The 15,035-nt window shown below is 44.1% G+C and overlaps 1 protein-coding gene across 1 annotated transcript in view; it reads left to right on the top strand.

The window, feature by feature from the left end:
- Positions 1 to 15,035, top strand: part of EEPD1 (endonuclease/exonuclease/phosphatase family domain containing 1) — a 152,617-nt gene that overhangs the window by 85,335 nt on the left and 52,247 nt on the right. The window contains exon 2 of the mRNA XM_044294820.1: positions 2,252 to 2,303. Within this exon, the coding sequence (XP_044150755.1) occupies positions 2,252 to 2,303 (52 nt within the window). The remainder of the gene's footprint in view (positions 1 to 2,251; positions 2,304 to 15,035) is intronic.

Here is a 15,035-nt window from a genome sequence, read left to right as displayed (position 1 = left end):
CTGCAAAAAATGCAGATGCAACACACACGGTATCCGAAATTTGCTGACCACAATATACATACTGTTGTATGCATAAAGCTTCACTGGGGAAGAAACAGAACACTTACCTGGTGACCTACTTTTCATCTTTGTAGTTGCAGATCTGCTAATTCTGGCCTCTTCTTCCGCCATCCAAGATGGCGGTCCTGCTTCTCAGGCTTTTTGGTGGCCCGAGACGCTTCCTACTTGTCCAGCCCTGCTCTTGGATTGGCCATCATTGTTTGTCTCGTGTCTTGGGCTACCAAATGCACAGTATGCATCAGGCAGTCTGAAAAGCGGTGTGGCCATCTTGGATGGCAGAAGAGAAGGCTGAGAATTAATGGATCTGCAACTAAAAAGATGAAAAGGAGGTTACCTTAAAGGGAACCTGTCACCAGTTTTATGGTGTCCTAACTAAGGACAACATAAATAAGTGACTGATTCTCTTAGCAAAATGCTGGGTCACTTTCTTTAATTGACCCAGTCAATCTGCCAACATCTTGTATTGAAAAGCTCCAGCTGATAATGATGAGTCATGAATATTTATGAGCTCCTGACTCTCCCCGCCCACCTGCTGCTGAATGACAGCAGGTGGGCAGGGGAGTGGCTATAGCTCTGAATTAAATACACGCTGGACTCAATGACATCACGCCGGACTCGAATCAGCTCATTAGCATGCAGCATGCAACATCTTTGTGTGTATATTATGAGGTAACCATCTGTCACACCAGTAAGTGATACATCTAAGGTAGTTTTTAGTAGTTAATGATTGTATATAATTAGTTAGATTATAATCAAATATCCACATGACAGGTTCCCTTTAAGGCTTACCTAAGTGCTGTGTTTGTTTTCTACTTATTGTGAGTTATTTTTCTTGAACCGGAATGTCAATTTAATGTTATCTTAAAGTGGTTTTCTAGGATTTTAATATTGATGACCTAGCAGGATCGGTCATCAATATCAGGTCAGTGGGGGTCTGACACCCCCGCCGATCAGCTGGTTGAAGAGAAGGACGCTCTCCATACAAGTGCAGCCTATTCTTTATGGTTTACCTGCTCGCAGTTGATATCACAGCAGTGAGCAGTGTAATTACAAGCCATCCCATTCACTTCTATGGGATGGTCGTTCCTATACACTTGCATGGGAAGGAGCCGGCCTACTCTTCAACCAGCAGTGTTGATGGCGAGCAAGTAAACAATGAAGGGAAGGCTGCGCTCGTATGGAGTGCAGCCTTCCCTTCCACCAGCTGGTCGGTGGGGGTGCTGGGTGTCGGACCCCCGCCAATCTGATACTGATGACCTTTCATGAGGATAGGTCACGAATATTAAATCCCAGAAAACCCCTTTAACACTGTATGGAAAGAAGGTATGCAAATGATCTTTAATTCCACCAGATGTAAGGCAGCTATCCTTTTAAATCAATGTTCAACCTTTTAAACAGGCCTTGAGACATGACTTGGATAATAAGTAAGCCAGCACCTCATCTGCAGACAGCTGTTTCGGGGTGATTACTCCTCATCAGTGCAGAGCAGAGAGTACTGGTTTAACTGAGTGACGAATTAGGGGCTACTATCTCGAGAACCTTAATTGACATGAGGAAACTTATAGGCCATACATGCTCTTCTGGAATTCTGGGAAGAGAGGGATGCAAATGAGCTCTTAACAAGCTCTGCCTCTGATGCCACCAGATGTGAGGCAGCTATCCTATAAGATTGTGTTGGACCAAGGCCTAGTTAAAAGGGTTATCCAATTTCTGAAACGCCCCCCCCCCCCCCCCCCCCAATGTGCTGGGCCCCTCACAGGTAATACTTGCCCACACTGCTGCTGATGCTTCTCCCTGTACACGGATGTGTCGGGGGGGGGGGGGGGGGAGCAGCCAATGGCAGGCAGGGATGGGGACGAGCCTCCCAAGCATCACCCGCGATAACTATAAGGGGCCCGACACATGGGGGGGGGGGGGCTGTTTCAGAAATTGGATAACCCCTTTAAAGGTTTGAACATTGACTTATAGGATAGCTGCCTTACATTTGTGGTATTAGAGGAAGAGCTTGTTAAGAACTCATTTGCATCCATTTGTTCCCAGAATTCCTGTGGAGCATGTATGGCCTGTAAGTTTCCTCATGTCAATCAAGGCGCTCTCTTCCCCAAGGAGAGCGAGTATCCCCCAAAATCCTTAATATTATATGATACAAAAGTCTCTGTGTCTTACTTATTCAGCTTTTTTTCATCCTCAGCATCAAACTGGTAGCAGTTCAGGAACTGACAGATAAAGATGCTCTGGAAAAGGTAACTTCTTTTTATTTGCTGATGTGATCATACATAATGTACATGCATGTGATAAATAAAGTCTGGGAAAATATAGGAATATATTCCATAAATTCCAGTAATATCACTTGACAGTAATTATGTCCTTCTCATATCTTCATAATTAATTGATGTCATTAGGATCTCATGACTGAAAAGGAAAGTTTACCGCAGTGAAAGTCATTCTAAGATGATGTAGGCTATAAAGCTCAATCACTTTCATTTTATAAAAAATTATCTGTCAGGACATCCAGGTTTATTTAAGGCTACCTGCAAATATGTACATATTTCATGTGGGTTTTCCAATTTTCCCATTTCTAAACACTGATGTGAACATAGTCTAATATAGGTTTCTATTTTGGAAACCCAGGTGAAGCATTTGTTCCGTTGAGTGCCAAGTTTATTCACTCTTATTATTTTACCACTTAGCACATATTTAGCTGTTTCCCAAAGCAGCATTGGCATAGCTATATGCTGCGGATTGTCACTTTTATATCCCTGCCACCAGCTCTTCAGTTGTTCCTTAAAAATAATCTGCCAGCAGGAACCACCCTATTTAATATGTCTGTTAGAGTTGATCCTACTGGTTAAAATGGTACCTGTCTTGTGAAAATCAGTGGCAGTGTTCCAGAGGAAACATTTTTACTAGTGTTGATCGAACACCGTAGTGCTCGGGGGCTCGGGCCGAACACATCGGTCGAGCATCCGAGTATAATGGAAGTCAATGGGAGAACCCGAGCATTAAAGAGGACCTTTCACCGATTATGACACTGTGAACTAAGAAGCTGCACCCGGGGATCTCACTGCACTTACTATTATCCCTGGGCGCCGCTCCGTTCTCCTGCTATGCCCTCCGATATCTCTGGTCACAAAGTTATGGTAGGCGGAGTCTGCCTTTTTTCTTCTGTAGCGCTGTCCAATCGCATTGCAGAGCTCACAGCCTGGGAGAAAATAACCTCCCAGGCTGTGAGCTCTGCGCTGCGATTGGCCAGCGCTACAGCAGAACAAGGGCAGAATCCGCCTACCATAACTTAGTGACTGAAATCTCTACCTACTATAACTTAGTGGCCCGAGATACCGGAGGGCATAGCGGGAGAACGGAGCGGCGCCCAGGGATAATAGCAAGTGCAGTGAGATCCCCGGGCGCCGCTCTCCGTGTCTGTATTCTTAGTTCACAGTGTCCTAATCGGTGAAAGGTCCTCTTTAAACCAGGTACCCCCTGTTCTGAAGAGGGCAGTGTGCCTGGTTCATGGGAAAATGTCAGAAATTGATGGAAACACCGCCAAAATGGTTTGGGAACAGCATGGGGAGGATCTATGGATGCATCTTGGACTCCCAGGTCGCTGCTGGGAACGATGTTGTCCACAGACTCACAATATTATGCACAAAACCGAAGATGAAATCGATTTTAGAGGAAAAATTGTTAGGAAACATATATCGTTCGAAGACGATCCAACAGGAGATCCGGTGGCGTTATTCCCATGACCCGCCAAGCAGCTTCCGGGAAACCAAAGTCTTTGGGTTTCGGGGGGAGTATGGTTGCAAAGCTGAAACTTAAACTAATTGACAGAAGGGCACCACCAGGAGTGGAGCCTGCGGCTTAAATTGACTCAACACAGTAATTCTCACCCTGTCCGGACATGGAAAGGATTGAAAGATTGATACCTCTTTCTCGATTCTGTGGGTGGTGGTGCATGGCCGTTCTGAGTTGGTGGAACGATTTGTCTAGTTAATTCCAGTAATCAGCGAGACTCCTCCATGCTAATTATTTACGTGACCCCCGGCGATGAGGATTGTGTTGACCAGACTCTTATGGGAGAGTGCCTGCTGCTTAGCTGACCATCGAAAAAATTATGGTTGAGGGCCTGCAGGTGAGCTGACCATCGCAAACATTATGGGCGAGGGCTTGCTGCCGCTTTGTGTTGACTCTAGATAACTTCTGCCTGATCGTGTCCCTGTGACGTTGATGATCCACTAACTGGCAGTGTAATGAAGAGGAGGCAATGCTTGCATAGAGCAATAACATCTCTTCAAACAGCTGATCGGCAAAGGTGCCGGGTGTCGATCCCCGCAGATCAGTTATTGATGACCTATCATGGGGATAGCTCACAATACAAACAGGCTGCACAATCCCTTTAAGTTGTCTCATGTGACACATTAACGTCATATCGCTAGGATATGCCACCAGTGTCAGAGAGGTGCACCGATCTCTAGAACGGGCCACTGAAAGTGAAGGAGAGTGCACTACGCAGGCGGGGCATGCTCTCTATTCATTCCCATGGGAGCAAACACGCTCAGCTATTTTTGGAAGTCCCATAGAAGTGAATGGAGAGCACATAGCGCAGTTGTGACCACCGCTCTATTCACTTTCTATGGCACTGCTGAAGATAGCCGAGCCAGTTCTTGGCTATTTTCGGCATTCCATTAGAAATGAATGGAAGGTGGCCGCGCATGCACGATTGCTCTCTGCTCATTTCACTAGAATTGGGTGCGGGGACCAGAGGTGGGACCTGCACCTATCTGACATTCATGGCATATCCTAGTGATATGCCACCAAAGTCTCAGATTGGACAACCAACAATGATGATTTTTAGAAATTTGTCAGAATAGTTCAAATCTCAAACAAAAAGAAATGTTTCAGAAATTGAATCTGCAATAGGAGCCAAATCATAATGCTTCCTGCCAGCCAATCTAATCTTATCCCGCTGTGGTAGATGCAAACAAAAGATGTATAAAAATAGTTTGACATACTAGTCTCGACACATAACACAGGGGGAATTTATTATTAACTTTACTCCAGAAAACGGTTCTTCAAAACTTACAAGCCTTAGAGCAAGCTTCATCTGCGCAAAAATATGCAACTTTTGGCTGGATCCCCAAAAGTGGGTATGACTTACCAGTTGGGGGGTGTGGCCTCCCGGCTTGGCAAATTTACCATAATTTAAACCACAAACTGTACACCAGATCACAGCTGGCAAAAATGTGATTTTTTTGGGGGGCATATGCAGGGCCAAAAGATGCACCAAATTTATTAAGTGGTGTACCCCTTACTCCAGTGCACTTTTTATATAGACGCATGTATGAAACACCAAGCTTAATACATTTTCCCAATATTTTTTTTTCTATTCCCTATTTCCCATTCCTTTTCACCCACTTACATTTTACATTTGAAATAATAGAAAGATGTGGAAGTTTAAATATTACTTGTGCCTTTCAGAATGTATGGATGACAGAAATAGCACAGTGCTAATAATTCAAATCTATACTACATTTTCCATGTACACATACAGTATATCATACGTCTGCCAGCAGCTGGTTCAGTTTGCCTTCTAGGCACATCCGTGTTACAATTTATTATAAAGTCAGTGAACTTCATGCAAAAAAATCACACGGTCATGATCACAAATCCTGCCCACTCTTCACATATCAGGGCCTGAAATCATTGATTTTAATGAAGAACTTCAGTGTATCTGTAGACAAGAGAAATCTATAATGAATCATTGAGGTAGGGAATGTGATGAAAGCCAAAGATAATGGTCAAACAGAAAACTCCCTTCAAAGACTTTTGCAACCATTTTAATATTCCAGTGCGTCTAACATAACATTTAAAGCGAGTCTGCAAATAGTTTTAATACATATCGAATTGTTTTGTGTATACAGGTCTAAAGCATTTTTCTCCTTTGTTACACATTGCAAACAATCCATGTGTGTAGTCTCAACCTGCCATCATGTCTTAAAGGGGTTCTGCACTTTCATTTAACTGATGATCTATCCTCTGGCTAAGCTCCATTCAAGTGAACAGAGCTTAGCCACGCCCACGCTAGTTGATACTAGTTGTGACATCAGTGGGCCGGCGGTAAACAGTGAGAAGGCCGCAGCGCTACTGGAGCGCCGCTGCCTTCTCAAAAAGCTGATCAGCAGGGGTCCCGGGTGTCGGACCCCCGCCGATCAGAAGCTGATGATCTATCCAGAGGCTAGATCATCAGTTAAATGAAAGTGTAGAACCCCTTTAAGGCCTGATTACACAGTCCAATGTTCTGCATTGCGAGCGCTAATGGGTGATAACAAATCCATCAGCACTCGTTTGCACTGGCCTGATTACACCAATCAACCAACATACCCACCCCCCAAGATACAAAAGATGAATCCAACACCCTATGCACACATTTGGCAGAACCTTTTACAATAACAAGTACAAGAATACACATTCCTCTATTGAACAACAGCCATCTTGTTCCTCCAATACCGGCATTAATTTCTCTTCCAAACACTTGGTTAATATACTTGACAGTTCCGCTTCCGAGTCAAAACCATCCTCTCATGATCTTTACCACTTAGCTACTTTCACACTTGCGGCAGGACGGATCCGACAGGCTGTTCACCATGTCGGATCCGTCCTGCGGCTATTTCGCCGTGCCCGCGGACCGCTGCTCCGTCCCCATTGACTATAATGGGGACTGGGGCGGAGCTCCGGCGCAGCACGGCGGTGCGCGGAGAAAGCCGCCTGACATGCAGTAATTTTAGTCTGGCGGGCTTTCTCCGTGCACCGCCGTGCTGCGCCGGAGCTCCGCCCCCTTCCCCATTATAGTCAATGGGGACAGAGCGGCGGTCCGCGGGCACGGCGAAATAGCCGCAGGACAGATCCGACATGGTGAACAGCCTGTCGGATCCGTCTTGCCGCTAGTGTGAAAGTACCCATAACCCCTCCCAACAAGTCTCAGTTAAATAACCCTTGCTTTTTGGGGCTGACTATCACTGACAAATGCAACATAATTAATTTGGACAAATTATCACTTACACATGACGGGCCCATTTCCAAATTGGAATCATCCCCTCGTAACAAGGTTTATAACCCTACTCCTCCCGGGTAAGTCTCAACCGAGCAGCCCTTGTGCTTCAGGAGGTAGCAACATTGACAAATCTAATACAATTGACCTGGATAATTTGTACCTGTATTCTACACCCACACTGGCTAGGGCATCTATCTCTCTTATATCTCCAGCAGAAAGTGTTTCCAATATCCAACAGGAAACCAATGCCCCCAAAAGTCCGCCTACGTTAATGTGTTAATTCTCCCAGAGTGCATATTGCAAAATTCCCCCCTTAATTTATCCACCTATTCCTCTTCAACTACTCACTCGGAGAGTCCTTTTTTAGAGAAACTGTCACCCACCATATCCCTACGAAATCCCACACCTCCAACTCTGAAAACTCTATCCAGTGGCTATTGGTGCCTCTTCTTGTGGCTTTTTTCTTTTGGATTCTCGTTCTGTTACTGACTAGACTGCCCATTGTTCAGGCTGTGCAAGCGCTCATGGGTGATAACACATGCATCAGCGCTTGTTTGCACCTGCCTGATTACACTGCCCAGTGTTCAGGCAGTGCAAGCGCTGAAGGGTGATAACAAATCCATCCGCGCTTGTTTGTACTGTCCTGATTGCACTGCCCAGTGTTCAGGCAGTGCGAGCGCTGATGGATGATAACAAATGATTACACAGGCTGATGTAAACTGAATGTGGGAGGAATGATTGCTATCTCAGCTGATCCTCCCTCCCTCAAGTTCTGTTGATTATCAGCAGCACTTCCCTGATTACACAGAGAGATGTACTGCCGATAAGGCCTATTGCACACGGCCGTTTTTTTTTCCCGTTTACTGGCCGTTTTTTGTGTTCCGTATACGGTCCGTATACGGAACCATTCATTTCAATGGTTCCGCAAAAAAAACGGAATGTACTCCGTATGCATTCCGTTTCCGTATTTCCGTTTTTCCGTTCCGTTTTAACATAGAACATGTCCTATTATTGTCCGCAAATCACAGTCCGTGGCTCCATTCAAGTCAATGGATCCGCAAAAAAAACGGAAATGCATCCGTATGTCTTCCGTTTCCGTTCCGTTTTTTCTCAACCATCTATTGAAAATGTTATGCCCAGCCCAATTTTTTCTATGTAATTACTGTATACTGTATATGCCATACGGAAAAACGGAACAGAAACGGAAACACAACGGAAACAAAAAACGGAACAACGGATCCATGAAAAACGGACCGCAAAACACTGAAAAAGCCATACGGTCGTGTGCAATAGGCCTAATCCTGATGTTGTGATCAGTGACAACAAACTGTTTGCTCATTTATCAGCTGATACTAGCGATATGCTCCCATTATCTGAAATGGGAATACCCCTTTAATGAACAGTTTGTTCAAGTCTGATTCCAGACATTGTAGCTATAAAGTCATTGGGTCTAAAAAGAAAAGACGTCCTGTGAAGTTAGCGTACTGCATGTTGCCTTTTCGGGAGATCAGACTCTGCATAGGGTATACTTGTAGTCAGTAATCTTGGGGACACATACAGTACAGACCAAAAGTTTGGACACACCTTCTCATTCAAAGAGTTTTCTTTGTTTTCATGACTATGAAAATTGTAGATTCACACTGAAGGCATCAAAACTATGAATTAACACGTGGAATTATATACATAACAAAAAAGTGTGAAACAACTGAAAATATGTCATATTCTAGGTTCTTCAAAGTAGCCACCTTTTGATTTGATTACTGCTTTGCACACACTTGGCATTCTCTTGATGAGCTTCAAGAGGTAGTCACCTGAAATGGTCTTCCAACAGTCTTGAAGGAGTTCCCAGAGATGCTTAGCACTTGTTGGCCCTTTTGGACTCTGCGATCCAGCTCACCCCAAACCATCTCGATTGGTTTCAGGTCCGGTGACTGTGGAGGCCAGGTCATCTGGCACAGCACCCCATCACTCTCCTTCATGGTCAAATAGCCCTTACACAGCCTGGAGGTGTGTTAGGGGTCATTGTCCTGTTGAAAAATAAATGATGGTCCAACTAAATGCAAACCGGATGGAATAGCATGGCGCTGCAGGATGATGTGGTAGCCATGCTGGTTCAGTATGCCTTCAATTTTGAATAAATCCCCAACAGTGTCACCAGCAAAGCACCCCCACACCATCACACATCTTCCTCCATGCTTCACGGTGGGAACCAGGCATGTAGAGTCCATCCGTTCACCTTTTCTGCGTCGCACAAAGATACGGTGGTTGGAACGAAAGATCTCAAATTTGGACTCATCAGACCAAAGCACAGATTTCCACTGATCTAATGTCCATTCCTTGTGTTCTTTAGCCCAAACAAGTCTCTTCTGCTTGTTGCCTGTCCTTAGCAGTGGTTTCCTAGCAGATATTCTACCATGAAGGCCTGATTCACACAGTCTCCTCTTAACAGTATTTCTAGAGATGTGTCTGCTGCTAGAACTCTGTGTGGCATTGACCTGGTCTCTAATCTGAGCTGCTGTTAACCTGCGATTTCTGAGGCTGGTGACGATGAACTTATCCTCCGCAGCAGAGGTGACTCTTGGTCTTCCTTTCATGGGGCGATCCGCATGTGAGCCAGTTTCTTTGTAGCGCTTGATGGTTTTTGTGACTGCACTTGGGGACACTTTCAAAGTTTTCCCAATTTTTCGGACTGACTGACCTTCATTTCTTAAAGTAATGATGGCCACTCGTTTTTCTTTACTTAGCTGCTTTTTTCTTGTCATAATACAAATTCTAACAGTCTATTCAGTAGGACTATCAGCTGTGTATCCACCTGACTTCTCCACAACGCAACTGATGGTCCCAACCCCATTTATAAGGCAAGAAATCCCACTTATTAAACCTGACAGGGCACACCTGTGAAGTGAAAACCATTTCAGGTGACTACCTCTTGAAGCTCAACAAGAGAATGCCAAGAGTGTGCAAAGCAGTAATTAAAGCAAAAGGTGTCTACTTTGAAGAACCTAGCATATGACATATTTTCAGTTGTTTCACACTTTTTTGTTATGTATATAATTCCACATGTGTTAATTCATAGTTTTGATGCCTTCAGTGTGACTCCACAATTTCCATAGTCATGAAAATAAAGAAAACTCTTTGAATGAGAAGGTGTGTCCAAACTTTTGGTCTGTACTGTAGGTCTGCAGATGAGTTGTAGACACAAAACAGGATTTTTAAGGCTATTTGAAAAGTAGAGTAGCTTTTAATTTTACGGGACACTTCCATCAGAAAAGGTATTTTGTAAATTCAAGTGGGGGAGATTTATCAAACTGTTGTAAAGTAGAACCGGCTTAGTTTCCCATAGCAACCACTCAGATTCCACCTTTGATTCATCACAGCTCCTTTGGAACATGAAAGTGGAATCTGGTTGCTATGGGCAACTAAGCCAGTTCTACTTTACAAAAGTTTGATAAATCTCCCCAAATATTTATTTAAAAAAAATTATAAATTTATTACATACAAAATAGTGTCATTTTGAGGCAGTCAGAAAATAAGGTCTCCCACATAGGTAATTCATTTTCAGTTTACTTCAGCTGTGAGGGGTAAATGTTGCAAGGTAATCCTTATGATAATAGTATGTATAGGATTAGGATAACAGTATGACAGCATCGTTGTTCTCTTAATAGGCCTAAATAAAGATGCCCACAGAAGAGCATTGCATTGATCAGTGTAAGTCACCCTTACCCCCTCTGGCTACAGTGAATGAATCTGACGAGAAAGGCTGTTTGCCATGCTTGAAGTCCACACACATAAGGAAATTTAAAAAGCAAGGACAGGAAGTAGTTTACATGGAGTGACCTCAAAAATGATATTCAGAAATCCATCCACCCGTTATTTTATTTTTCAAAAGAAAATAAAAAATATTACATAGAATATTTACCTATAGGATGTTAATATGTGTAGAGCATTTTTATAGAAGTGTTCCTTTAACCACTTAAGGACCACAGGTTTATACCCCCCTAGTGACCAGGCCCTTTTTTACAAATCGGCACTCCACAACTTTAGCGGTTTATTGCTCGGTCATGCAACTTACCACCCAAATGAATTTTACCTCCTTTTCTTCTCACTAATAGAGCTTTCATTTGGTGGTATTTCATTGCCGCTGACATTTTTACTTTTTTTGTTATTAATCGAAATTTAACGATTTTTTGGCAAAAAAATGACATTTTTCACTTTCAGCTGTAAAATTTTGCAAAAAAAACGACATCCATATATACATTTTTCGCCAAATTTATTGTTCTACATGTCTTTGATAAAAAAAAAATGTTTGGGCAAAAAAAAAATGGTTTGGGTAAAAGTTATAGCATTTGCAAACTATGGTACAAAAATGTGAATTTCCGCTTTTTGAAACAGCTCTGACTTTCTGAGCACCTGTCATGATTCCTGAGGTTCTACAATGCCCAAACAGTAGAAAACCCCCACAAATGACCCCATTTCGGAAAGTAGACACCCTAAGGTATTCGCTGATGGGCATAGTGAGTTCATAGAACTTTTTATTTTTTGTCACAAGTTAGCGGAAAATGATGATGATTTTATTTTTTTTATTTTTTCTTACAAAGTCTCATATTCCACTAACTTGCGACAAAAAATAAAAAATTCTAAAAACTTGCCATGCCCCTCACGGAATACCTTGGGGTGTCTTCTTTCCAAAATGGGGTCACTTGTGGCGTAGTTATACTGCCCTGGCAATTTAGGGGCCCAGATGTGTGAGAAGAACTTTGCAATCAAAATGTGTAAAAAATGACCGGTGAAATCCAAAAGGTGCACTTTGGAATATGTGCCCCTTTGCCCACCTTGGCAGCAAAAAAGTGTGACACATCTGGTATCGCCGTACTCAGGAGAAGTTGGGGAATGTGTTTTGGGGTGTCATTTTACATATACCCATGCTGGGTGAGAAAAATATCTTGGTCAAATGCCAACTTTGTATAAAAAAATGGGAAAAGTTGTCTTTTGCCAAGATATTTCTCTCACCCAGCATGGGTATATGTAAAATGAGACCCCAAAACACATTCCCCAACTTCTCCTGAGTACGGCGATACCAGATGTGTCACACTTTTTTGCTGCCAAGGTGGGCAAAGGGGCACATATTCCAAAGTGCACCTTTCAGATTTTGCAGGCCATTTTTTACACATTTTGATTGCAAGGTACTTCTCACACATTTGGGCCCCTAAATTGCCAGGGCAGTATAACTACCCCACAAGTGACCCCATTTTGGAAAGAAGACACCCCAAGGTATTCCGTGAGGGGCATGGCGAGTTCCTAGAATTTTTTATTTTTTGTCACAAGTTAGCGGAAAATGATGATTTTTATTTTTTTTATCTTTTTTCCTTACAAAGTCTCATATTCCACTAACTTGCGACAAAAAATAAAAAATTCTAGGAACTCGCCATGCCCCTCACGGAATACCTTGGGGTGTCTTCTTTCCAAAATGGGGTCACTTGTGGCGTAGTTATACTGCCCTGGCAATTTAGGGGCCCAAATGTGTAAGAAGTACCTTGCAATCAAAATGTGTAAAAAATGGCCGGTAAAATCCGAAAGGTGCACTTTGGAATATGCGCCCCTTTGCCCACCTTGGCATCAAAAAAGTGTGACACATCTGGTATCGCCGTACTCAGGAGAAGTTGGGGAATGTGTTTTGGGGTGTCATTTTACATATACCCATGCTGGGTGAGAGAAATATCTTGGCAAAAGACAACTTTTCCCATTTTTTTATACAAAGTTGGCATTTGACCAAGATATTTTTCTCACCCAGCATGGGTATATGTAAAATGACACCCCAAAACACATTCCCCAACTTCTCCTGAGTACGGCGATACCACATGTGTGACACTTTTTTGCAGCCTAGATGCGCAAAGGGGCCCAAATTCCTTTTAGGAGGGCATTTTTAGACATTTGGATCCCAGACTTCTTCTCACACTTTCGGGCCCCTAAAAAGCCAGGGCAGTATAAATACCCCACATGTGACCCCACTTTGGAAAGAAGACACCCCAAGGTATTCAATGAGGGGCATGGCGAGTTCCTAGAATTTTTATTTTTTTTGCATAAGTTAGCGGATATTGATTTTTTTTTTGTTTTTTTCTCACAAAGTCTCACTTTCCGCTAACTTAGGACAAAAATTTCAATCTTTCATGGACTCAATATGCCTCTCACGGAATACCTTGGGGTGTCTTCTTTCCGAAATGGGGTCACATGTGGGGTATTTATACTGCCCTGGCTTTTTAGGGGCCCTAAAGCGTGAGAAGAAGTCTGGAATATAAATGTCTAAAAATGTTTACGCATTTGGATTCCGTGAGGGGTATGGCGAGTTCATGTGAGATTTTATTTTTTGACACAAGTTAGTGGAATATGAGACTTAGTAAGAAAAACAAAACAAAAACAAACAAAAAATTTCCGCTAACTTGTGCCAAAAAAAATGTCTGAATGGAGCCTTACCAAGGGGGGGGGGGGGGGGGGGGGTGATCAATGACAGGGGGGTGATCACCCATATAGACTCCCTGATCACCCCCCTGTCACTGATCACCCCCCTGTAAGGCTCCATTCAGACATCCGCATGATTTTTTACGGATCCATGGATACATGTATCGGATCCACAGAACGCATGCGGACGTCTGAATGGAGCCTTACAGGGGGGTTATCAATGACAGGGGGTGATCAGGGTAATCAGGGTGATCACCCCCCTGTCACTGATCACCCCCCTTGTAAGGCTCCATTCAGACATCCGCATGATTTTTTACGGATCCATGGATACATGTATCGGATCCACAAAATGCATGCGGACGTCTGAATGGAGCCTTACAGGGGGGTTATCAATGACAGGGGGTGATCAGGGTGATCACCCCCCTGTCACTGATCACCCCCCCTGTAAGGCTCCATTCAGACATGCCGCATGATTTTTTACGGATCCATGGATACATGGATCGGATCCACAGAACGCATGCGGACGTCTGAATGGATCCTTACAGGGGGGTTATCAATGACAGGGGGTGATCAGGGTAATCAGGGTGATCACCCCCCTGTCACTGATCACCCCCCCTGTAAGGCTCCAATCAGACATGCGCATGATTTTTTACGGATCCATGGATACATGGATCGGATCCACAAAACGCATGCGGACGTCTGAATGGAGCCTTGCAGGGGGGTTATCAATGACAGGGGGGTGATCAGGGAGTGTATATGGGTGATCACCCGCCTGTCATTGATCACCCCCTGTAAGGCTCCATTCAGACGTCCGCATGTGTTTTGCGGATCCGATCCATGTATCCGTAAAAATCATGCGGACGTTTGAATGGAGCCTTACAGGGGAGTGATCAATGACAGGGGGTGATCAGGGAGTGTATATGGGTGATCACCCGCCTGTCATTGATCACCCCCCTGTAAGGCTCCATTCAGACGTCCGTATGCTTTTTGCGGATCCGATCCATGTATCCGTGGATCCGTAAAAATCATACGGACGTCTGAACGGAGCCTGACAGGGGGGTGATCAATGACAGGGCGGTGATCAATGACAGGGGGGTGATCAGGGAGTTTATATGGGGTGATCATGGGTGATCAGGGGTTTATAAGGGGTTAATAAGTGACGGGGGGGGGGTGTAGTGTAGTGTGGTGTTTGGTGCGACTGTACTGACCTACCTGAGTCCTCTGGTGGTCGATCCTAACAAAAGGGACCACCAGAGGACCAGGTAGGAGGTATATTAGACGCTGTTATGAAAACAGCGTCTAATATACCTGTTAGGGGTTAAAAAATTCGGATCTCCAGCCTGCCAGCGAATGATCGCCGCTGGCAGGCTGGAGATCCACTCGCTTACCTTCCGTTCCTGTGAGCGCGCGCGCCTGTGTGCGCGCGTTCACAGGAAATCTCGCGTCTCGCGAGATGACGCCTATTGGC

Source organism: Bufo gargarizans, chromosome 5 (assembly GCF_014858855.1).
Source record: "Bufo gargarizans isolate SCDJY-AF-19 chromosome 5, ASM1485885v1, whole genome shotgun sequence".
NCBI classification, from domain to species: domain Eukaryota; kingdom Metazoa; phylum Chordata; class Amphibia; order Anura; family Bufonidae; genus Bufo; species Bufo gargarizans.
Note: the sequence above shows the minus strand (reverse complement) of the source record. Positions and strands in the feature narration are given on the sequence as shown.